The following is a 23877-nucleotide window of genomic DNA, read 5'->3' as shown; positions in this document are numbered from 1 at the left end:
AATGGACACTTCTCACAAATCACCTATCTATCATCTCTCTTTTGCAGCAGAGCAGTCCCCTAAGTAAAAACAGTAAATTTCCAGTGAGCACTTTATTTCAGAAAATACCAAGAAAAGATAAAACATGCTTTTTTCTTCCTTTTTATTTTTTAAAAATATGAACAAAGGACATTTACTTATAACTACTCAAACCAAATTCTTGGCTTCAGCGCAGTATTTTATTTGCTTAAATAAGGAGCTGATTGTTTAATTGAGTTTTAATCTCACTTTCATCCTTTGTGGGGTATTTTTTAAGTCATTAGCATGTGGCACCCAGGATTGGTCCATTACTCTCTGGTCCTGGAAAAGAAATTTGAAAGTCCAGCGGCAGTATAGCCAAGGTTGTTAAAATCATCATTTCCCTAAAGGATGTCAGAAGTCCTCAGGGGAACTATTTACAAGAAAAATCTGTTTTCTCTTTGGAATTTACAGATTTTATTTGTCTATTTTTCTCTTCTTACATGCCTACTTCTGCCCTATCCCACGTGGCAAGAACACAGATCCACCTGCCCTTCCACAGATGTCTCTTACCAGTAGCTGACTGATGTCTGCAGCTTTTCACATAAATGCTGTTGCACCAATATAACTTTGAATATTTCCTCAGCATTATTTCTGACTTTTAAGAATCATAAGGAATCATGACTTTTAAGGTCATAAGAATGACCCCAGTTTAAGTTGTAGTTTTTTAAAAACATAGGAGACCACTATGTTTTTAACCAAATATGATAATGTGAATAATTTATTTATTTGGTAAATGTTACATAATTTGAATCTATGTTTCCAAGTCACTTGTCAATTTCTTTGCCATTTACTAACCTTATCTGAGTGTTGTTGTGTTCTTGCTACAGCCTTCACAGTGCTATGTCCTCTTATTTAAATTAAAAGACATGTTCGTGTTCCGTGTCCCTATCATGTACAATTGATGACTAGTTCACAGCTGTATGCTGGCAGCTCTCAATGTGTGATGAATGAACAAATAATATGGAGATTTCAGGGTGCCTTCTGGGGGATTCTTAGTCTTCTTAATAAAATAATTTAAGAACAGACTGGAAAGGAAACCCAGGGACACTTTCACTAGCATTTTATATGAAAACCCCAAAGGACACAAGCTGTAAAGGTCAGCAGATGCCTTGCAGAGAGAAAGAGAAGAGGAAGAGAGAAAAGTCATGCCCTTCGTATTAGGCGTAGAGGCCAGCCCACACAACAGACAAGTAGCCACATGGTGAGGAAGAAAGCTTTAATGAAAGAATAAAGCCTAAAGCATTAGGAAAAGAGTGCTTGGAAAAGAAGTAGAAATAATGAAAAGAAAAGCTATCCTTTCTGAATAATTCTGCAAAGTAGGCAGACTTAAAAAGCTCCATGCCTGCAGCCCTTTAAGAAACTGAACTCCAGGATGTGAATTTGGGGAGAAGAAGTACATTATCTCTTTAGCATGGCTTAAAGTGAACCCAACATCCTAATAGTTGATTCCTTGGTCAAACAATTATCCTACCCAACTGTATTTTTTCTTAAGGGAAGAGACAAGAACATATTTTCACCTAGATATTTTTTATGTAACACAAGTGCATGAACAACCATTCATTAATATCTGATAGGAAATTGTGGAAAAAAAATTCCCAGAATAAAGTTATGTGTCCAAGGCTGAATGATGGATGGACTAATAGGGATGTCACAGTTTTACAGACCAAATTACAGTTTATCTTGGGTGGTCTTTAACCTACCAAATAAGCCATCCCTTGCCCCCACCCATGTCAAACCTAATAGCCTGATAAACAGATTAAAAACCTGTGCAATGAGTTGACCTATAAAAAGCCTATTCTCCACCAATGGGAAGGCTAAGAATGATGTCAGTGAGCATCCGAGGCCTGGCTTCTCTGAAGTACCCACCAATATGTCTTAAGCTAGCTTTGACGTATGACTTTTGTTTTGCTACCATAAAACATCGTGAAACTCCTTCCACATCAGAACATAACCTGGGGTGAACTGTCTTCTCAGGCACTGGCCACTCACCTTTGGCTCTAGAATAAACTGTCCCTATTCCCTCTGAGGTGAGAGCTGTGTGTTTTGCATCAACAAAGCCCAAAGTATGCCAAGGAGAATTAGTCACTGGAAAGAAATAATCAGAGCCTTTTGAGTTGAGCAGACCATCGCACTTCTGTTTTTCTACAAGTTATTTCATTTTTTTTTTATCTTTAAAATTCCTTGCTTGTGGAATTGGAGTTAACAGGATCAGATGAATGGGGAGGAGGTCCCCCCTATCAGTGGACTTGGAAAGGGGCACGGTGGAGATGAGGGAGGGAGGGAGGGACTGGGAGGGAATGAGGGATCGGGACATGGCTGGGATACAGAGTTAATAAAATGTAACTGATAAAAAAAATAAAGTAATAAAAAAACATTCCTTGCTTGTTTCTTTTAAGTTTTTGTGAGACAGAGTCTCACTCTGTAACCAACCCAGGCAGGCCCCAGACTTAGAATCCTCAGTCTCCAATGTGTTGAGTGCTGTTTTTATGGGTGTGTGCTATGCTGACTGAATTTTTTTTTAAATTTTTCATCAATTACACTTTATTCATTCTGCATTCCCCCATAAGCCCCTCCCTCCTCCCCTCCCAATTCCACCCTCCCTCCTCCCTCTGCTTGCATGCCACTCACCAAGTCCACTACTAGGGGAGGTTCTCCTCTCCTTTCTGATCTTAGTCTGTCAGTTCACATCAAAAGTGGCTGTATTGTCCTCTACTATGGCCTGGTAAGGCTGCTCCCCCCCAGAGGGAGGTGATCAAAGAGCAGGCCAATCAGATTATGTCAGAGGCAGTCCCTCTTCACATTACTATGTAACCCAATTGGACTCTGAACTGCCCTGGGCTACATCTGTGCAGGGGTTCTGGGTTATCTCCATGAATAGTCCTTGGTTGGAGTATGAGTCTCTGGGAAGTTCCCTGTGTTCAAATTTTCTTGTTCTGTTGCTCTCCTTGTGGAGACCCTGTCCTCTCCAGCTCTTACTATTTCCCAGTTCTTACCTAAAATTCCGTTCACCTGCCCAACAGTTGCCCATCCGGCTCAGCATCTGCTTTGATAGTCTGAAGGGCAGAGGCTTTCAGAGGCCCTCTGTGGTAGGTTCCTAGGGATCTGGAAAGGATCATCCTGAGTGAGTTGTCCCAGAAGCAAAAAGACACACATGGTATATACTCACTCATATAGACATACAACATAGGACAAACCCACTAAAACCTGTGCATCTAAAGAAACTAAGCAAGAGAGAGGACCCTAACTAAAATGTCCAATCCCCATCCGGAAAGGCAAAGAGGATGAATTTTTTTTTTAACTTGAAAAATTTTAATTTTCCTCTGAATACTGGTGAACAATATCCCCAAAGAGTTGCCTCAGGATGACCTGTGGAGAACTCAGAAGTAGTAGGTGATTATAACAGTGCTGAAGAGGCACCTTGAGGTGAACTCAGAGGTCTTTGGGAACAGATGATAGGACTTACACATTAGTGAAAGGCATAGCAGAGGAAGCAATGTCAAAGCTAACCATTAAGGGCAAGTGAAGAATGCAAAGCTGAGAATTGGAAGGGATATTTTTCCAAGAGAATGGACACTTAAACTGAGAGTGGAGACTGGTTCAAAATTCAATGAGACCTTAGTGAGTGTGGAAAGTAAGAGAGGATTAAAGCAGAGCAGGTAAACTAGCCCAGAAAGGGAGAAACTTGTGAACAATGCAAAGGAGTTTAAACTTCATTCATCTTCAGGGGGCTGGCTGTTATTTACTAAATAGATTAATGGGAACATGAGTTCACAAGAAAATTCCCTATGCTCTTTTGTTTGTTTTTTGTTTATTTAGGTACACACACACACACACACACACACACACACCTCAACCCTACCACTACCACCCTGTATAATTTCACTGGTTTTGCATGCTTGTCTTACACAAGTCATGTAAACCATATCTGTTTGCATCAAGGCTGGACCTTCTTCCAAGGTACTACCTTTCCCTCAGTATTCCTGAAACATTTTCATACAAAAACTCATGATTGATTTACCCCTTTATTTATATATGTATTCTACATTCACTTTGTTTGCTTCATACGACAGTCATAGATCTTATGCGTGGCCTTCAAATACAGATATAGATTAGTTAGCAAGTCCCAGTCTCCATGCATGTATTCAGCTATTAGCATTAGAGTGAAAACATGTTCTTTGGAATTTCTATCATATAACTGGGATGATTCTACACAGACTGTCATGCAGTCTGTTTTTTCTGATGAAAAGCATGACATGAAGTTCTTCATGTCTCATTCTCAGGGGACAGTATGATTATGTCTTACTTAATTTAGTCCACCCCTATTAAAAATCATTTTAATTTAATTATAAGCTTCTACAGGGTCTTATAAAAATTAAGATGCCATTTATAAAATTAAGATGACATTTTCCAGGCTAATTTCTCTCTTCTTTCTTGAAGCTCTGGGTTTCAACATTTTTCAGGAACTTGATCAAAATCGATGTAGAGAGAGTATCTTTCCCTTGGGAGAATCTCCATACCAGAAAAATCATTTAGAATAAAATGAAAAGAAGTGCCTAGAAGAGGGTCTTGATTAAACGCATTTTTAGAATAAGTCAAAAAGGGAATTTTAAAAAGCACAAATAAAAAACAGATGTATCACTCCAGAATGCCTACAAGAGAATTTTTATCTGGCCTTTCATCTCCCCTCATTCTGAGAGATTATAAAGGAAAATAGATATTTTAATTTTCATTTGCATCCTTCCCCCAACTTTATCTCTTGATGTTTTAACATAATGGTTCTACCAAAGCCACTTGAGGATGCCTTTGTAGAATGAACTCTGAACTAAGAACATGAGTTATAGATACAATGGATTTTTATTAAACCACTAAGAAAAACAAAGTTATGTCACTTGTAGAAAAATTTGACCAACTGGAGATTGTCATTTTAAATGAATTAAGTCAGTCACAGGACAAATACCCCAGATTTTCCCTCATTTGTGGATCCTTGACTTACTATAAATTCATAATTTCATGTATGTGTAGAAGACATGAAACTAAAAGTGAAAATCATTGGGGAACAGAAAAATACGACAGACTAGAGGAAAGCAGAGCTAGAAGGTGAAGGTGGGGGAGTGTGAGAGGAACATGTTCAAAGCACATTATATATTTTTAAAAAATGTTGTTAGGAAATCCAGCACTAAATATGACGTATATATATCACACAAAAAATTAGCATGTCATAATTATATTGCCAGCTTTGTAGTTGATCATATCATTGGGAGAATATAGTATACAGGTTATAGGCTAAGTTCTGGTACAAGAAGTAGTATTTAAATTCTGAATTAAATTTAGGCTGAATTCCAGTACGAGACAGTAGTATTTAATCAGTATATACAGGTTGAGTTCTGGTACAAGACAGTGTTATTTAAAGTCGGATTCAATTACATATTATTTTACCTTCCTCAACTGCAAATGAAGTTATTGATGGAAGACTCACCATCATTTTCAGTTTTAAATGTAGCCCATTGTTTCTGATAAACATGTTATGTTTACCGTATCAGAGTGCATACATTGCATGGCTTAAACAACAGTCTCGTTTCTTACAGGTGTAAAGGTAGAAGTTCGACATTGGGGTATCAGGAGTGGCTTTTCTCTAGCCCTCTCCATTGCTCATGGGTGCTGCCATTTTCACTGGGACCAGACCTAGTCCTTCCTGGCTGTAGGCACCTCTGTGCCTACAGCTTTTCCTGTGCTATGCTTTCCTTTATACAAATACTAGATATCTAGATTTTTTTCCAGATTCTGGCTATTAGAAATAATGCTGCTGTGAACATAGTTGAGCAAATGTCTCTGTTGAATGGTGGAACATCTTTTGGGTATATGCCCGGGAGTGGTATAGCTAGATTCTGAAATAATGCTATTCCCAATTTTCTGAGAAAGTTTTTCAAGATGGAAAAAAAATAACAAGAACAAGAAACCACAACAATTGTGAGTATATTGAACTAGAGACATAAATTCTAACAATCAAATGAAATAACACTGCAATATGTTGCAACTATATTGAGAGCTTGTCAATAAAATGTTTTTCAAGTTATTATAAAAAAATACTAGAGAGATTAGATTAGGATCCACTATAGTGTCTCTTCCTCTATAAAAGTCTCATTTCCAACTAGAATCACATTTTTTTTTGCTTAAGTGTTTTTTTTTTAACTTTTATTTACTTTCTTTTACTTTTGAGAATTTCATACATGTATACAATGAAATATGATCACATCTAGCACATGGAGAAGGAATAAGGGGCTCATTACAGAAATATTTAACAGAGATTTATAAGATATTAAGTCACTGCCCCCAACTGATTCCAACTGACCCAGATAACAAGCAAACAAATATTATTAACAGTTTTGAAATGATGCTTCCAACATTTATAGTGGACATTTGTTTTATAAGATTGCTTTAGACCTTAATTTTCTTGTTTTCAGCAAACAACTATTATAACACACATACAAATACACACACACTATTCTTGGGTCAGGGGTATGGAACATACATAATTTAAAATTAGAGCTGTGCATTATTTAGGTTATAAAAGTTGATTGCTCATAATTGCCCAGTTTCTGAGACCCTGAAAGACTACCAGGAATTGACTCTGCTGCAAATACATGTCAATCTTTTATTACAAGCTTGAACCTGGGTGGCAGCAGTCTCCCTGGTTGAAGAAGAACAGTGCAGCCTCGTGGTCTAGGGGAACAAGGTTTTTAAAGGGAAAAAATGCAAGCAGGGAGTTACATGCTTCGGCATTATATGATTGGGTAAGGGAAATTGACTTTAGAAATGATTGGTTTACTTTAGGCACCAAGACCATAAACCGTTCTGGCCTGTCCATCTGGGCTGGTTTCCTAGCAACTGTATCTCTAGTGGGCAGGAAAAGAATGCAGTAAAGCTATTACCTTTCCCCAGGTGGCTGGACATGTCTTCATCTGGCTGGCCTTCACCTAGGCCTGTGCTCCAAACACCAAACTAATACCCCCCAAAAAGCAAATTGTAAATTCTTTGGTCTCTCATTTGAGCACTACTTGCCTGAGGGCTGTAACACTCAGGGCAGGATGGTTGGGTGCCATGGGTGATGCTGCTCCCCACCCCCCAGCCACCTTCCCCAACAGGGCTTTCCCAGCCTTTCTGGAGGTGGTTGCTGCGAGCCGCCATGATGGAGACCGTGGAAGTGTGTCCGGCAAAGGTCAAACAATTTCACTTCTGACCCCACCATTGCATTCTCGTTCTCCACCAGAGCACTGGTGATTCTGCTGCAGCAGGACATGGGGAGGGGTTACGGTGTACTCGTGGAAGGGTCGGAAGAAACAGGGAGAGATTAGAGGAAGTCTGTCCCATATTGTCAGTCATAGTCCAATAAGGATTCACAAACACAAGGAACAAAACAGACAGACAAATGCACACGGAAACAGGTTCCTCCTACAGGAAAGGCAGAATGTCTGACCCAAAGAGGTTTCTAAAACAGAAATATAGACACTGACTGAGTGGCCGTGTAGCCATATTGGAACTGAAGCTCAAACCCACAGACCTTCAGATTCCTGTTCTGGTTTCCCTGCCACAGGATCTCCAGAGCAGTGGGTGGTTCTGAACCACCTCCCCATGGCGGGACTCTACCCACCAAAAAACTGATGAAGCTGAGAGTTCCCCTGACTTTGGCAGCAGTGATTGCCAGTGCTTCTGCTTTAATCATCTCATGCTGCCCTCAGATATGGACACCTTGAGGAATTTTCTGAATAGGGGACAGAAATTACATGCACGCACAGACACTGCACAGAGACACTTAGACACTGCCAGCATAAACCCTCTGGGTCAGGGTCCTGGAGTCTTAGGGGCCCTGGGACGAGCTCCCAAATGTTATGCCCAATTCATGAGACCCCCAAAGACCACCAGGAATTGACATGTCTCTACCTGGCTGGAAAGTGTGATTGTGCTTACAGAACCTAGGTAAGGGCACTTGCCATCAAAATAGATGGACCTAAGGTTGATCTTTTGAAACAGGTAGTAGAAGAGGAACAACTTCTACATATTGTTTTCTGGTCTCAAATGTACAGCAAGGCATACCTGTGCCCTCTGAAACTCATGTCTGTTTTGAGTATGTGGTCACTGATAGATTTCCCATGCGCCATTGCATGTGCCCTAGACCCATGCACATATAGGCACAAATGGGACTTAATGTGTTATAAAAAAGATGGGGGTATGATGAAGGAAGGAAGGAAGAATTAAGTGAGGGAGGGAGTGGGGAAGGGAAGAAAGAAAGCAGGTAGGAGAGAGACAGAAATGAACAAGGATGAAATTAGGAAAACATGAATTCAAGGCCAGCCTGGTCCAGGAAATCCAAAGCTACACAGCGAGACCCTGCCTTGAGCCTCTCTAGCCCCTTAAAAAAGTTGATTGCATATGAAATGTTGATTTGTTGCGTTATTCTTTTATAGGAATGTTAAACGAACAGGCTAAATAGAGAGAAGGATATCAGGCTTAAGTCTTAAGCAACCTCAAGATGTATTATTTACCTTGTTATGGATGGTGAAATGAGACTACTGTAGTAGGTGATTGGAAGGTTAACTCTTTGATTTACATGTAAGAAGTTTAGCTGCAGCCAGAGCTCCCAGGTATGAAAAAAAATGTGACTGCTTATTTCTAAGAGTCTGCTTTATTTGTTTAAGTTTGTGTGTATTGATATTGTGGATGCTAATTTGCCATTGGCACAAACTACTGCAGAATACCCTACCCTATTTTCACTGTGGACCTCTCTCTCCTGTATTGTTCTTCTGCTAACAGGAAGAAAAACATATGCCTCATATAACTTCCGAATAAAGGTTTAAAGCTATAATTAAACAAATGACCAACAACCACAAAAACAAAAAAAAAACCTTATCTGTGAGGTTAGGTCTCTTAGCATATAAGAGAAAATTTAAACATAATGTCACACCATCCTATCCACCCAGTTGCAGCACAGGACCTTTCTTAAATGTAGACCAGTTTGAATTCAAAGATGAAGTTGTGACTGCACCTCAGAACATCTGGAATACACAGTCAGTAGTACCATGGATAAAGTTGGAACTCTAGAATGGCAAACTTTTCTTAGCCAAACCCAAACATCCAGCAGCTAACTTCTACAGTTTCACATTTCAAGGGCAAAGTGAAGCAATGTCAACCCACAGTGTATACAAATCAAAATAAAAAACCCTAAGTTTTTTTTTTTTAACTACTCAATATAATTTCACAGTCTGTTTGATATAAATTTTTCCTGGCTTATTCTTTTTGTTTTTTTTTTTTTTCTTAAATAAATTCAAACCAGCCTCTTAATTTGAACACTCCCACACTTCTTTTTTATATTCATTTGCAACCACTTTGCAGCTTTAATTTGGCTTATTCTAGGCAGTATATGGAAAGCTTCAATTTGGCTTATTCTGACCATCATTGGCTTTCAAGGGATATATTTTAGGTATAGCTTTTAAATACATTCAGTGGTTTAAAAGGGTGGATATCTCTTGCCCGATGAAAAAGGCTGTTTTGCCATTTTGTCTTAGATGTCATCTTATCCTACAATCATCACTGGCTTTGGAAGCAGAAGAAAGATGATGGGTTCCAGCTCCATGGTCAGGATGCACAGGGTCATAGGGTTCTTCCTTCTCAGACCTTCAGTTGTCCCAAATCACTTTAGCTTAGGTGCGGGAAAAGGTGCCCCAGATGCTTGCCAAGTGACCCTATAGCACATTTTAGGGTTCTGGTATCAATTTAGTGATGGTTTTATAATTGAGGCCATTCTTCAAACTAGTGACATTTTTCTTAGTCAAATAGAGTCTCAGAAACTTGATTAGTCTTCTGAGATACTCTGAAGCAAACAGGAGCTTTTGGCCAAAAGGGTTAGAAAAATGTGGACTATATTATTGTCCTTATGAAAATTCACAGTACAGTACAATGAAGACTCCAGATGCCCTGCCCTCAAGAAATGTTTCACTTACAAGTTTATTTTATACTTTATTTATTAATGATAAAATGTTGTAGGTCTTTCGTCATGGGGGGTATACTTAGCAAGATAAGAACTATCTGTAAGTCTCCAGTCATTTTTACTTCCTGGGTCATACTGTCACATGAGTCACCACTGATTAGATCCTCAACTTCGAAGATTTTCTAATCTGCTGTCCTTTGGTTCAGAAACTTCAAGTCTTCTCAAGTGAATACTTGCTGGTACTCAAGTGACCAGATCAATGTTACTAAGAGCTAAAAACAACAACAAACCCACCACTCCTTTGAATGTCTCCACATGGCATCAAGCATAAGCTTAGTCAAAATAAAATGATGAATCTCTTTGATCCACAAACTGTGAAACCATACAAAACTCTTTAATCTCTTTGCCATTACCTCCCTATTCCTAGTTGATTACTTTTGAAAATTTAAAGCTACCCTTGATTCGACATTTGTTTTGGCTAACCTGCTGGGGTTTTTTGTTTGTTTGTTTGTTTTTGGGAGGGGAATTCCAGTTATTTTTCCCAAGAGGGCTCATTTCCTCCAAACTTATTCTTCTCCCAGTTAATCCTGTGGTAGGTAGACTCTTCCCAAAACTCAAAGAATATCAAGTTGATCAGGTAGCCCCCGTCTCAGTCTCTTCACCTGACAAGAGATGAAGCTTTCCATAGCAGGACCTGGTATATTAGTGCATTAATTAGGGTTTCTATTGCTATGATGAAATACCATGAAGAAGAAGACAGCTTGCCTACTTACAGAACCCAGGATGGCCAGCCCAGGAATGGCATCATCAACAATGGGCTGGGCCCTCCCACATCAATCATTAGTTAAGAAAATGCCTTACAGCCAGATCTTACAGAGGCATTTTCTCAATGGCGATTCCCTCCTTTCAGATAACTCTAGTTTGTGTATCAAGCTGACATTAACTAGCCAGCAAAATTAGTTTATATTTTTAAAGCCTTTTAAAAGATGAAACAGGATATATTGTTCGTGATCACACTCTTTTCCGTATGTGTGTGTATACATACATACATATATATATATATATATATATATATATATATATATACACACACTCATACATCGACCAAGGTTTCATTCCAGGAATGAAACCTCAAATAGCTTAGCTTTGTGGGCAGTGATTTCAATTATCTAGGTGCATTTAACAGAACTTCATACGACTGTGCAAAAACACTATTTCATTCACTAATGTGCATCACTCCAGTTGTTCTTCATGTTCTGTTGCTAATGTACCTACACAGTTTCTGTTCTTCCAGACCCTTAACCTGTGCTGCCTTCCAGTGAGGCCAATCCATGAAGGTTACTATGTCTTGAGATTTCTGTCTGCAACAATATTGGTGGCTGGCTATTCATTGCCACTGATTCTATACAGTGTACAGCCTTATCTTTTCCTTCCTTTCCTTTCTTCCTTTCCTTTCTTTCTTCTTCTTCTTTCTTTCTTTCTTTCTTTCTTTCTTTCTTTCTTTCTTTCTTTCTTTCTTTCTTTCTTTGTTTCTTTCTTTCTTTCCTTCTTTCTTTCTCTCTCTCACTCTTTGGAGTATGTGTGTGTGCTTCTCATGTATGTCGACATGTATGTGTATACAGGACCATGTGCACCTATGAGACTGTATGCGCAGCCCAAAGTTTAGGTTGGGTGTGTTTCTCAATCACTCTTCACTTTATTTATTGAATTGGAGTCTCTACATCTACCCAGAATTCACCAGTGCCAGCTAATCTAGCTACTCACCCTACCCCTATGACCCATTTCTTTGGCTCTGAGTGATAGTGTCTCAGATGGGCACTAGGCCTGAATTACTTCTTCAAGGGTACCAGGGGTCCATGCTTTAGCATGAAATACTTGAGCTGTAAACACTTTCTCGCTAGAGTCATCTCCTTAACCCTATGTATTCCTAATGGGATTGTATCTAATAAAAGACTAAGACCATTGTTGCAGTTTGAATGAAAAATGCTATCAATAGGCTTGTGTTTTTAAACACTGGATACCCAATTGGTGGTGCTATTTGAAGCGATTATATTACCTTTAGGAGAAAGTACTCAATTTGGGTGAGCTTTGTGGCTTTGTAGCCTCATTGTATTTGTTGTTTGCTGTGTGCTTTCTGTGTGTGATAAAGCTTTGCCCCCTCAGCTTCTTGCCCTTCCTACCTGCTGCCATACCTTCCTGCCCAATATGAACTTTCCCTTTGTAATAGTAAACCAAAATAAACTGTTTCTTCTATGAGTCACTTTTGGTCATGGTATTTGATGGCAGCATTAAAACGTAACTTGTACAACCATATCGCATTCATTTTATATTCGCAACAGCATTTATATTCAAAAAAGCTATCAGTTCTTTTGCTGAAAACACCTTGCTACATGGGTGAAATCTGCATTAAGTCACCCTGAGTTTGAGAGAAGAGTGAATAAAATCCAGATTATGCATTTGTGAATGTATATTTTAGTTAAAGTCCCCCCCCCATTTTTATTTTGTGTGTATATGGAGGTAGTGGTGGGGAAAATGTTTGCCATGGCGTGCATGCATGGGGAAGTCCAAGGACAACTTTCTGGTATTGGTTCTCTCCTTCTACCACGTGACTCTCAGGGATCAAATACCAGTTTTCCAGGCTTGGTGGCCAGTGGCCGACGCCTTTACTCTCTGAGCCATCTTTCCAGCCCAAATATGTGGATCCTAATTATGGTCCTGTCACCAGTTTTTGGGACAAATCTTATACTACCTGTCAGTGGGCCTGTGGGACTATATCATTGAAAAGACTTTCAGGCCAGTTTCTGTAAGCTTATTAGGAGTCAATGTTTGTGAGAGCAGTGACAGAATTAACGTTATCTCTCATGTTTAGATCATAGGTATATTTTCTAAAATATAACATTCTCAGATAGTCTTCAGTTTTCTTTCCAGTATATTCTGTTGGCTGAAGTACGGTGTATACTTGTATTTATATATAACCTGTGGATATGGTAGGAATACTTCATTGGTATATCTCCTGCAGATATGGTGGGGATGTTTCATTTACTCCCCAGCCTGAAGGTCATTGCTATGACCAGATGCCTGGAAAGCAACAGATGTAAAGCTAGAGGCATTTAGGGAACACTGAGACTCTCTGTCATGGACCCCAATTCCTTAGTGAGACCACATGGCCCAGCAGGTTGGGAACACACCCCAGGCATCATGATATTCTCAGAAGGACCTCGGAATCTTCTGGAAGTTTTCTCCAAGAGGGGTCTGGAAATGAATCTCTCTTTGGCTGTCAGCCTTGGTGAATTCCTTTGTATGAGCTGAAATGAGTGCTTGGAAATTAGTTTTGAAGGGAATCTCACCACTCCTGTAAGAACAAAGGTTTATATTTCATGGAAGATTTTGGCATGTTTGTCTTACCAAAGGGATATGATGTGGAAAAACTTTGGATTTATTGGCTTACATGGCCTGCATTTCTCTACGGGGATAGGTGAGGGGGAATATTAAATTTTCTTTGTGAAATAGGGAGTCGAACACATTATAAATTGTAATGATGAATTTGTTTGTATATTCACAAACCCTCAAGGACTTTCCAAGTGATGATGTTGACAACAATCCCAGTGTTGTTCTACTACAGCTACAATGTTCAGCAGACCAGTGTCCAACTGGTTGTTTATTTTCCCTGGCCCACAGGCTCCCTTTGTAATGCTCTTAGAGAATCCCAGGTGGTTACGGGAAAAATAGGGACAATAAGCCTGCAGTTGGCTCTCTACTTCTCAACTCCCCATTTCTTCTTGACCAGGACAAGGAATTAAGCCTATCACTGTGTCGTTTCACAGAACAATCCCACAGGCACATTAAAATAAGTAAACCACCACCAGCAACAACAAAAACCTTTTGATTTGTTTTCAAAATAATCTCAAGACCAGAAAAACCAGTACCAAGTCAGTGTGAAGTTACTACACTGTTGGTTTTCAAGGAGTGTGTCAGAAATGAGATCCACAGGTGATTGTCCATCAAAGTAGACCCAGCTAAGACACTGCGACTTTGTTGTGTGTTTTCAGGGAGATGTGATATGTATGCTAATATGTGCAAAGTATGACTCAGAGTGAGCAAGCAAAGAACTGGGTTTTGGCTCTACTAAAGCTCTGACCAGAACTCCTCAGTGGGTCACCAGAGAAAGATAACATGAGTCTCTACTCATCATCAGGAAAAACCATACCCACAATACCATGAAGTTTATCAGGAATCACTTCACCTCAGCGCAATTTTCTACTGGGGGCCAAGAATTTTATATGTTTATATAAGTGCCTTTTGAATAGATACTCCTGATTTCAGATTCAGGCTAGAATCTCCTAGATTCTTGAAAAATTTCATATTATTCCTACTGGCGGTTACCCAGTAAGTGACTATTTTTAGTTTCGTTTTAATGTGTGTTGCAAACCATACTACAATATACAAGAATCAGTTATTATTAACAACCTTACAACTATATTTTCCTTGTCATTGTCATGATCAGAGGAGTCCAGTTCTGATAAAGTAGAAATGGTTACCAGATTGCTAATACATTAAAAAAAATAAACTAAGGTGAGATCCTTTGTACATTGAAGCTACGACTCCTACATCATTCACAGGACACTGACCAAAGTATGTTATGAAATATGCTGTATGTACTTCCAGAAGAAATTTCCAGAGACCATTAAAGTTTTGCTTCCAAGAACAGTAGCAGGAAACAAGTGTCAGAGAGGTCTTGGCCCAAACTGTCTGATTAGTCACCCTCTAGCGCCTCCAGGGAGACTGTTGGACCAGCACCACAGAGACTAGAATGCCCACTTCCTTCCTTGCTCATTCCATCTCTGCCCTCATGTTTAGAACCAAAACCGACAGTCTCATACCAATAAACCACACAGATTGATATCACTGTATCCAAGCCAGTATGACAGGTCCACATTCCACTGCCAAGCCAGATCACTGCCCTCTGTGCCGAATTGCCATTCACATTTTTGCTGCTTTTTGTAGTTGTTGTTGTTAGGAATGTAGACACCTTGCCGATGGCTTGAGGGAAGTTTTCCAGTTAAGTGCGCGATCAATATTGGCTAACACTCTGAACTTTAATTTGTTTCAACTTCAAAACATTTTTGTTCTGCCTCTTAATGTTTGCATTGCCCAGGAACATGGGTCTCCTTTATGTAAGAACCTCCTAGAAAATTTAGCTGATGATGAGTCTGTGGTTCAAATGAGTTCACAGGGTATCTCATTCTCAGTGGCGGGCCACCATCAGTGTTTAATGCAAACATGGAAGCTTCAGACCTCACCATATTGTAAAAACAGCAGGCTTCTACTACCCAGGCTCTGCATGTTAAATAATGGGAGGGAAGAGCAGATGAAAGTTGGCAGATGAAAGTTCTTTAAACAGCTCCTTCCTTTCCAACTTATTCCACAGGGGAAAACTGACTCTTCAGAAATCTCCTTCCCCCTTAAACACTCACCAAATAGAATTTTGGAAGCCCTAAATATTTACTCATAACCATGGATACATTCTAGACTAACATTCCATAAATATAAAGATAATTCATTTTCTACACTAGCGTGGACACCTACTTTCTGAGTTACTGTGAGAACTTCAACACCAGAAATTTCTGAACAGTCTACATGTAATGTAGGAAAGAAACAGAACTTCTAGAAATTGAAATAATTCCTGTACACAAAAGGTCTTTGAGTTTCCTGGCTAAAGCAACTATTTTCTTTTCCGTTTAAAATAAAACTTACTATTTATCACTTTCAAGCACGACTCATCCAAATCGGAGGTGTTAATATTAATTTACATGTCATCAATTACCCACTTTGTAATACAAGGTTGATTTCTGTTTTTAACTATACTAATCTGCATGAGGTAAGCACTTCACTGACTGACTGACTGACTGTGTGTGTGAGAGTGTGTGTGTGTGTAAGAATGTGCTTGGTGCTCTGTGAACTTATTTTATTTAAGGGAGTCAGTGCTAGGCTACAGTAGAAGATTTATTAGATAAACCGAGTCATAATACCTTACTTAGCTGGCCACATGATCTATTGCTCAAGCACAGGTTAGGAAGCAAGTAATTATGGTTGCTCAACACCAGGAAGTTTATTGGATGTACTAAACTGTTCATGAGGGGAAGAAAAGAGAAGATCTTTACAGCTCTGCCTGAAGAACATTCAGGTATGAATGCATCTGACGGAGCCCCTGAAATGGTCAGGAAGATGATGTAAACAGAAACTCCTATAAAGTTAGAATGTTTGCGTGGCTTGGTCAGTAATTCTTTTTTTTAATTTGTTTGTTTTTTTTTATTAATTGCAGTTTATTCACTTTGTATCCCAACTATAGCCCCTCCCAATCTCACCCTCCATCTCTCATCTTTTCCCATGCCCCTCCCCAAGTCCACTGATGTGGGAGGGAGGTACTCCTCCCCTTCCATCTGATCCTAGTCTATCAGGTCTTATCAGGAGTGGCTGCATTGTCTTCCTTTGTGGCCTAGTAAGGCTGCTCCCTCATCAGGGGGAGGTGATCAAAGAGCCAGCCACCGAGTTCATGTCAGATTCAGTCCCTGTTCTCATTACTATGGAACCCACTTGGACACTGAACTGCCATGGGCTACATCTGTGCAGGGGTTCTAGATTATGTCAATGCATGGTCCTTGGTTGGAGAATTAGTCTCGGAAAAGACCCCTCTGCCCAGATTGTTTGGTTTGGTTGCTCTCCTTGTGGAGTTCCTGTCCCCTCCAGGTCTTTCTGTCTCTTCCTTCTTTCATTAGATTTCCTGAACTCTGCCCAGAGTTTGGCTATGAGTCTCAGTATCTTCTCTGATACCCTGTAGGGTAGAGTCTTTCAGAGTCCCTTTGTGGTAGGCTCCTGTCCTGTTCCCTGTTTTCTTTCTCTTCCAATGTCCATGCCATTTGTCTTTCTGAATGAAGATTGATCATCTTATCCAGGGTCCTCCTTCTTGCTTAGTAAAGGAACTATTTTGATAATTGTATTTTGAAATGGAAAAATACAGTAACTCCAGGAAAAATACTCCACTTTCAGCTCATTATGCTACAAATTCAATATGTTGTACTTACTGTTAGTGTTACAAATTTCAGTATTAAGTTTCCTAAAGTCAAAGCTAAAGAACAACAGAAGTTATTATGTGTTCTCAGGATATGCTGAAATTAATTTTATAAATTTGTCAGGAGAGGTTATTATTTCTTGCACTGAATTATGAAAATGACTCCATAGGTAGGTAATTTTTAAACTGTAGTAATAACATCACTAGAAAATAAAGTACGAAGTTTTTCATATAGTTGCTTTCTTATTCTCTAAATATGTGAATCTAGTCTATAAAATCTTCAGGGCTCTCATGATATACGATGTGGTTCTCTTAAACATTTTACATTCACTAGACTACAAAGGTTAGTTTAGTTCAGTACCTCCAACAAATTACTCAATTTTACTTCAAAATTTTTATTTTTTTTAAATGCTTGTTTAATTTTTTTCAGTGTTTTGGAAGTATGCATTTACCTATAAGGTCTGGAAAAGAAAATTAGCCTAGGTCAATATGAATTTTAAGTAAATTTGGAGACTAGCAAATGAAATATTTATAAAAAAATCTCTTGTGACACAATCTGTATCTTGTAGGATCATTAAAGAAGTGAAGACTGCCAGGGTTGGAAAGGTGGCTCAGTCAATAAATTGCTTACCAACGATGCACAAGGACCAATTGAATTTGATCCCAGCACTTGTGTAATAATTAGACAGGTGATGTAGCTCTGAAACTCCAGCGCTAGGGGGCCAGAAACAAGTAGAACCCCAGAACTCAGAGTACAGTGAGCAAACCTACACACACACACACACACACACACACACACACTTGTGCTGTTTCTAATCATACGCTTACATTTTTGTTTCCTTTTATCCTGTCTGATCCCAGAGTTGAAAATGTTGTTATAGACAGGGTGGGTGAAGTAAGAGGAAAGAAAGAAGTGGAGGGAGAAAGAGGGAATGGTGGCTTAACGCCTACTGCCTTGCTTTGTTTGAGAAAACCCTGACCTGACCTGGGATGCTGTAGTGCTTTTCTGACTGTCCCCAAAATCTCTTCTCCACATAGCAGCCCCAGTTGGTTACCATTTGAAAATGTGTACAAGATCTTGTTACACCCCTTCTTGAATTTCTTTAATAGTCAGCTTCCTGCTACACTTAGCATGGCATCCACTTTAGGATAGGTTCTCACCATCTGGCCTGGTTACTCAATGTTACCTCTTTTAGTTCTGCTCTGCTTTTAAGACATGCTTCCCCTCTCTCCTTCAGGACCCCTTCTCTATCTTCACTGTCCTTTCTCTGAGATGGTGTTTCTCCTCTTATTCTTATGAGTGGATCCTCTACTTTCAGTTCTTAGCTCAGAAGCTACACTGCAGAGAGATCTCCCAAGGTCATAAATTACGTGCATTATCAGTTGAGATTTATCTTCTTTTGGAAGAAGAATCTAGAAAACAGGACCTTTTTTTTTTCTTTTCCTTTGGGCGACACCACATGGATCTCTTCATCAACTCTCTCCGGCTATAATAGAGTGTGTAAAATAAGCATCTGACAAATGTGTGTGCAGATGAAATAAAGAATGTGTATGTGACTGGGTTACTGGATTTACATGTACGTTGTACAGTTCATCTGGGCAAGGTGGCTTAACAACAACCACAGAGGCGTTAAACTAAAGAGACCTGTCCGTCTGGCTCTAATCTACAAGTTCTTCAGTGTCATGGTGCCGTGTCCGAAGTCTCTTTGTGGCTGCTAGGTGGCTTCTGAAGGTGCGTGCAAGTTCAGTGCCTGTTCTGCAGTGTCTTTGGGATCACCGTGAGAGGTGATCTGTGGCAGAGTGACTCCTGAGTGTTTACTTGGTGCTCCTTTCATCAAAGTTCATTTCTTTGTCCACACAGCATGACCACCTCATGCTGTCTGGCTTCTGGGCTGGCAGGTTTCCTCGTTCTTCAAGATCTGAGCAAAGTAAGCCAACACATTCAAAAGGACATCATTCCCCGCGTTTCCCACAGCTCAGGGGCTAGGTAAAAGTTAGGTAACCTCTTCTTGTCCAACCATCCCTCTTTCCTCAATTGTTCTTCGAGTCACAGTTTATTTTTTTTTTTTCTAGTCCACAGAATGACATCAGAGTCCCCTCTCCATGGTTTGTCATCACTGTATCTTAAAGGAAATCTGGGCTCTGTAAATGCAGTTTGGTTTTGGTGGGCAGTTCATTCCTTAGCTAAAATCTGGTGCTTATGGCACCTTGTTTATCTTCACCCAATAAATGACATTGTGTGTAGCATACACATGATCACTTAGACATTTATTAGCATGAACTATAAAATGAAGTACAAGTACATAAAGCCTACAGTTAATTTGGTGGTTGAAGTTATATATTCTGACAGACATAGTTTGTAGCCTAAAAGCCAGGACCCACGCATGAATTAATTTTATGGTTTGGTGTGAGGTCACACAATCTCCTTCACACACACACACACACACACACACACACACACACACACACAGAGAGAGAGAGAGAGAGAGAGAGAGAGAGAATTGTGTGTCCTGTAATGGATTATAAAGACGGAAAACAAGTAAACACAGCCACTACAATCAATTTAAGAAAAGAAACTCTATCATCACCAGTGGCAATTTACGGGAGTCATGTTTATCTGTGGTTGTCCGCATTGGGAGCCTGAGTGTACACAGTGACTTCAGAGATGCTTTTGTTACATTTTCATGCTGTTAGCACTGCTGAGTGTGTGAAGTACACCAACACCTGTACCTTGTTTTTGTATTAAAGATAGCACTTTTTTCTCTTTGTATGGATAATTATGTAGATAGAAAATAATAAGAAAGAGAGTTAAGTTATTGGTTCTTTTCCACAGAAGCCATTCATAGGGATGTAGATATATTTAGCTGTCGTGGGGCAGAGTATGGTAAGTCCCAGGGCAGGGAAAAGGATTAGATGACATTGAGATTCTTTTGCTGTCACAATAAGGTTGAAAACGCAGTATTCAAACTTGTCCTTACAGGACAAGTTAGATTTCAAAAAGAAAAGACTCATGGACAAATACTCTCTGTATCAGTGGATAGAGAGAGCCTGATCCAATGGAAGGGTGGGAAAATGAGGAGCATGACTGTCAAACTGTGTACCGTCACTGTTAGTGCCTCAAGCTTCCAATACACTGTGTTGGTGCTAATATGTTTTACTCATTACTGGCAGTTTGGCTGTTAGCCAGAGGCAGTTTCTGTAGAGCACAAAACTATGCTGTATCCTTATAAATGATGTTCTTTTGGGCACTATCCCTTATATTCTTTCATAATGAGAGCAAACCCACATAGTTTAATTGATAGATCACTTATAAATTATGTGCGATTGTTTCTGAAACATATTCATACACAGCACAGTTAAACCAATTGAATCCCACCAAGTCGCTTATGCTATGCAGGTTTTAATGAGCAGATTCTTTGCTCGCTACATGACTAAAGCAAAAATGTTTAAATAACCTTCTCCATATTCATTTGACCAATAACTTTGGATTTATACATAATTTAGAACTTGCTTCTATTCTCAGTTCCCATATAAATATCACCATGTAGATGTCCAAGTATTTTTTATATTTCTATGCACTACAGTTGGAGAAATTGAGAAAAATGAGAATTGAACAAGAGAGCAGATTCAAAACCGGTCACATAGACAGCCAAAACATTTGTGGTTGCATACTATGATGGCAAGACCTAACCTTGGGTAACATCTAAGAGAAAGAAGATACACAGATAATATGAAAGGAGGGGAGCAAATGAAAGACTTCTCCATTAACAGGCAAAAGTAAGGACACCATGTCATAAATTAGAGCAGTATATATTTTCTGTGGTGAAGTGGGTTGTTTGTATATTTTACAATGCTGGGAAGCTGGGAACATCCTATTTCTTTCTGCTTTTTAAGTCACTGAATAGCTACTTCGTTAGAGAAAGACTCAGTTGAATGGTTTTATGATGTTGGATGACCTCATACTTATGTATTCAATAACAGTGTGGTTTCCTTTTTTCATTCTTTATAATATATCAAATATTCATTGGGTTTTACTATAACAAAATTACTAATATAAATGTTGATTTTTCTGATATGAAGATTGTGAATCTTTTTTTTTCTGTAAGAATTCCCCATGTCTTGAGCAGAAGCCAAAATGTTAAAAAAACATTTAGTTAAAAAACATGTCTTTATTTTGACCATGAAAAATGGCACAAAAAGGCTTAGGAATGTTGGCCAGTGATTATTCAAGATCTGTCAGGTTTGGTGCTGGAGAAATGGCTCCATGGTTAAGAACATATACAGCTGTTGTAGATGATCTGAGTTTAGTTTCCAGAACCTAGGCCAGGCTGCTCTCTACCATCTACAAATCCAGCTCCAGGGGCTCTATCACCCTCTTCTGGCATCCATGGACTCCTGCAGTTGCACAGATAACTAAAAATAATTCACCCTTTTGCATTGTTGAAAATCAAGCTTACAAAGTTAACCTCTTTTTTGCATTGGATTAGTTTACATCTTTCAGCTACTTGTTACTTATTCTCTAAAGAAAAAAAAAAAAAAAACAAAAAACAAAAAACCTAATCTGGTGGAGAAAATTTACCCAGTTCTATCACTTAGAAAAATCACAGCTGTATTTCATGGAAGTATAAATCCCAATAATGAAATGTAAACTAGAGGGCAAAAATCTTACCAAATTGTTTGTATTGAACATAAACCAAATATAAGGGTTCAGATAACTTTCCTTAAGACACATATCTGTAGAAAAACAAGGGAAGAGAATAAACTAAAAACAAACTCCATTTATTCCTTTCACTGGGACCAAAATATCCACATACAATTTTATGAACAGTTTGTTAACAGCACTGAAAATGCTGGGGTTGAAATCAGTATAGTAGAAGCATTTGTATCTATATATACAAAGTGTTTGTGTGTGTGTGTTTACCTGGAATCCTGCCCTTGCTACTTCTCTACTTTGAGACCTTGGACTGCTCTCTTTAGTTCTCCAGAGTCAAGTTTACACAACAGTTCCTTGTGTCCTTTTCTTTTACAGCTTAACCAGCTGGAAAAGGCCATGGAAGCAGCTCACACGTTCTTCATGGCAAACCCTGAACACATGGAAATGCAGCAGAACCTAGAGGACTACAGAGTGACGGCAGGGATGGAAGCCTCCCAGCTGGTAGATAGAGAAGCCAAGCCACACCTGGTGAGTTCTGGGGACCACTGTCCCTGCTACGCAAAGCTCACTGTACCTGTTTCATTGATCCAGAGCTCAATCTTATAGTGGATGTATCAAGTCAAGTCTCAGAGTGCACTAATTCTCATACACTCGAAACTATCAGATGGAATATTGTAATGACAAGTAAAAATATTTGATGTTCCAAGTTAAAATGTCAGGAATTAAAAATTGAAGTTGAGAGAACTGGAAATTCACTTAGGAAAATCAGAATATGGTAAAGCCTAGGACTCCATGAAGTTATCTACACAGTCTGAAAAGCCTCAGATCTTATTCAGCACTTTTTCAAACCATATTTTCAATTAATAATATATTTTTTGACAGTTTCACACAAATAATGCATACGGATCACTTTTATCATCTCCCTTTTACCTTAGGTGCCCCTCTTCCCTGCAAATCTCTTTCTCACATTCATGTTTATGTCTGTTTGTTTTGTGACCCACAGCTCAACCAGGTCAGTCTGAGTTGACCTGAGTTGACCTGAGACTTTCTGTTGAAGACTAGCCAGCCCAGCAGTGGGCTCACAACTGAAGACTCTGGTTCCCCCATTCCAGAATATGCAATAGTCACTCATTCATACCCAGATCATATAGTCCTGACTGATTTCCAGAGTGGCTATAGCAGTTTACTCTCCCACCACAGTGTGTAAGATTTCCCTTTACCCCACCCCACACCAGCCATTGTTATTCTTGCTATTTTTAATGTTAGCCATACTGACTAGGGTAAAATGGAACCAAAAGTACTTTTTATTATGAATTTCTGTGATTGCTAAAGACGTTGTTTGGATTTAAATGTTTTCTAGACATTTCTTATTCTGGGATGTCTTTGTTGAGTGCTATAGTTTATTTTGAATGCAATATTTTTTTGTGAATTCTTTAGAATGCCAAACATGCATGCAATGTTTTTGAATCACATTCACTCCTACTTCTGTCTTCCAGTTCTTCTTAGATCCCAGATCACCCTCCTCCAGCTCTCTTTCTTCACCATTTAGATCAATTGGTGCCACTCATATATGCATGGGTATGGATTGCCCATTAGAGTACCTACAAGTGGCCATCCCTCTAAAGCAGCTCCTGACCCCTTTGGCCATTGAACAACCCTTTCACAGGAGTCACCTTAGACCATCGGAAAATACGGATATTTACATTACGATTCATAACAGTTGCAAAATTACAGTTACGAAGTTGCTGCAAATAATTTTGAAGTTGGGGTCCACCAGAACATGATGGCCTGTGTTAAAAGGACATAGCACTAGGAAGGTTGAGAACCACTGCTCTAAAGAAAAGTTACTCCGCCTTACCTAGCAGCCTTCAACTTTTAATAACTCCTCAGCTAGGGGTGGGGGCACAAGCGGCTCTCCCCAGTTCATGGCAGAATACTCAGTGACTTGATCTCTGTGCAGATATCTTGCAATCAGTCACTGGTGCTGTGCATTTCATGAGTGCAGCAGACCTATCACACACATTCCTGACATTTAACACACTTCCTTTTCACCTACGAGTGAAGCCAGCATGAGTGGTTCCTGGCTGCACTATTGTTCTGCAGCTTCCAATC

The 23877-nt window shown here is 39.3% G+C and overlaps 1 protein-coding gene across 1 annotated transcript in view; it reads left to right on the top strand.

Annotated features, from left to right (window-relative positions):
• P3h2 (prolyl 3-hydroxylase 2) overlaps positions 1–23877 on the top strand; it is a 150966-nt gene that overhangs the window by 91448 nt on the left and 35641 nt on the right. Inside the window, exon 2 of the mRNA XM_060370154.1 lies at positions 22141–22293. Within this exon, the coding sequence (XP_060226137.1) occupies positions 22141–22293 (153 nt within the window). The remainder of the gene's footprint in view (positions 1–22140; positions 22294–23877) is intronic.

Source organism: Meriones unguiculatus, chromosome 17 (assembly GCF_030254825.1).
Source record: "Meriones unguiculatus strain TT.TT164.6M chromosome 17, Bangor_MerUng_6.1, whole genome shotgun sequence".
NCBI classification, from domain to species: domain Eukaryota; kingdom Metazoa; phylum Chordata; class Mammalia; order Rodentia; family Muridae; genus Meriones; species Meriones unguiculatus.
The sequence above is the reverse complement of the archived record's forward strand: the minus strand, read 5'-3'. Positions and strand labels throughout refer to the sequence as shown.